The 1,658-nt window shown below is 47.9% G+C and overlaps 1 protein-coding gene across 1 annotated transcript in view; it reads left to right on the top strand.

Annotated features, from left to right (window-relative positions):
• The window catches only part of OSBPL10 (oxysterol binding protein like 10), a 256,026-nt gene that overhangs the window by 154,402 nt on the left and 99,966 nt on the right, over positions 1–1,658 (top strand). The window contains exon 6 of the mRNA XM_027871943.1: positions 1,410–1,620. Within this exon, the coding sequence (XP_027727744.1) occupies positions 1,410–1,620 (211 nt within the window). The remainder of the gene's footprint in view (positions 1–1,409; positions 1,621–1,658) is intronic.

Raw genomic sequence — 1,658 nt, 5'->3', positions numbered from 1 at the left:
TATGTGTAGATGTGTGTATGTATATGTGTAAATGTGTAAATATGTGTTTGTATATGTGTAAAGGTGTGTATATATGTGTTAGTATATGTGTGTATGTGTAAATATATGTGTATATGTGTGAATGTGTACATATATGTGTAAATGTGTGTATATGTGTGTATGTGTAAATGTGTGAATATATATGTGTGTATATGTATAGATGTGTGTATATATGTGAATGTGTATGTGTAATATGTGTATGCATATGTGTAGATGTGTGTGTATGTATATGTATATGTGTAAATGTGTAAATATATGTGTTTGTGTATGTATATATGTGTAAATGTGTATGTATATGTGTGAATGTGTGCATATATGTGTAAATGTGTGTATATGAAATATGTGTATGTATATGTATGAATGTGTGTGTGTGTGTGTGTGTGTGTGTGTGTGTGTGTGTGTGTGTGTATGTGTGTGTGTATCTGCTGTGTCACTGCTGTAAGTACCAGGCATGTGTCGCCCCCGGCACCGGTGGAGCTTCCAGCATGTGAGTTCCCTCCCCCCTGCCGTAATGGGTCATGTTGGACATCAAGGTCAGCAGAATCCCACGTGTGATCTGTCGGCCCAAGACGAGAGGGAGCTCTGTGTCACCTTCCGCCACAGTGTTGGGTGGGGTAGAATTCTGGGGCAGGTAGCTGCCTACTTTTAAATGAAGGATCTGTTAGTTCGTGAATGTGGGGAACTCCCGTTACTCATGCAGATTGCTACCCGCCTGTGCTGTTGTAGACGAGTCTGAGCTTGTCTGTCACTAGCAACACAGAGAGGTTAATTGATTGTGTAGGGTCACACAGCACAGTCAGGATTTGAACTCAGGAATTTCTGACTGCATCTCTGGTGTTCTTCCCATTGAAACACATTGCCGTCTGAGCAGGTCTCACATCTTTATCTGAGGGGTCAGGGTATTCCGAAAGATGGATGGACACTTGAGACAGTGGATAACTTGAGGGGGCTGATAGGGAGAGCTGGAGTCAGGAAGGGCTGAGTTTGAATCCTGCCGCAGACACAAGCTGTGTGTCCCCTCTTAGCCTCAGTTTCCTCATGGATGAAAATGAGGATGACCATAGTGCCCACCTGGCAGGACTGGTGTAAAGATTAAAAGAAATCCTGTCCAGAAAGCTCTCCGCAGCGCGAAACACCAGGAATGCCAGCTGACCGTACTGTGATTATTTCCTTCTGACTCTGGCTGGTTACTGGGACTAATGCACCGCTGCCCACTCCCGGGGTGTGCAGGGATCTGGTAGCCGCCCGCCTTGGTCCTTCCTGCTTTTGGATTCTTGGCCCCTGGCTGGAACGGAGGGAGAGAATTGGCACTCGCCATCTCTGCTGCCTCTGCGCTGACCCCTTGTCCTTGTCTTCTGACCTGTTCATAGATGATGAGCCAAGTGGAAGGGCAGCAGAAAACCCTCGTGCGAGCCATCGAGGCCTTGCCGTGCTCGGGCCCCCTCACGGCCCTGGACCAGGACTTGTTGCTGCTCAAAGCTACCTCGGCCGCCACCCTGAGCTGCCTCGGAGAGTGCCTGAGCCTGTTACAACAGAGCATACACCAGGTGGGCCAATATAGCCACAGGACGGGGCCTTCAGGTAAGACGGCAGACCCCCTCCTCCTCCTGTAATCCAGG

The sequence above is a fragment of the Vombatus ursinus genome, unplaced genomic scaffold (assembly GCF_900497805.2).
Source record: "Vombatus ursinus unplaced genomic scaffold, bare-nosed wombat genome assembly UNPS02014799.1, whole genome shotgun sequence".
Lineage (NCBI taxonomy): Eukaryota > Metazoa > Chordata > Mammalia > Diprotodontia > Vombatidae > Vombatus > Vombatus ursinus.
This window is presented reverse-complemented; position numbering and strand designations above follow the sequence as displayed.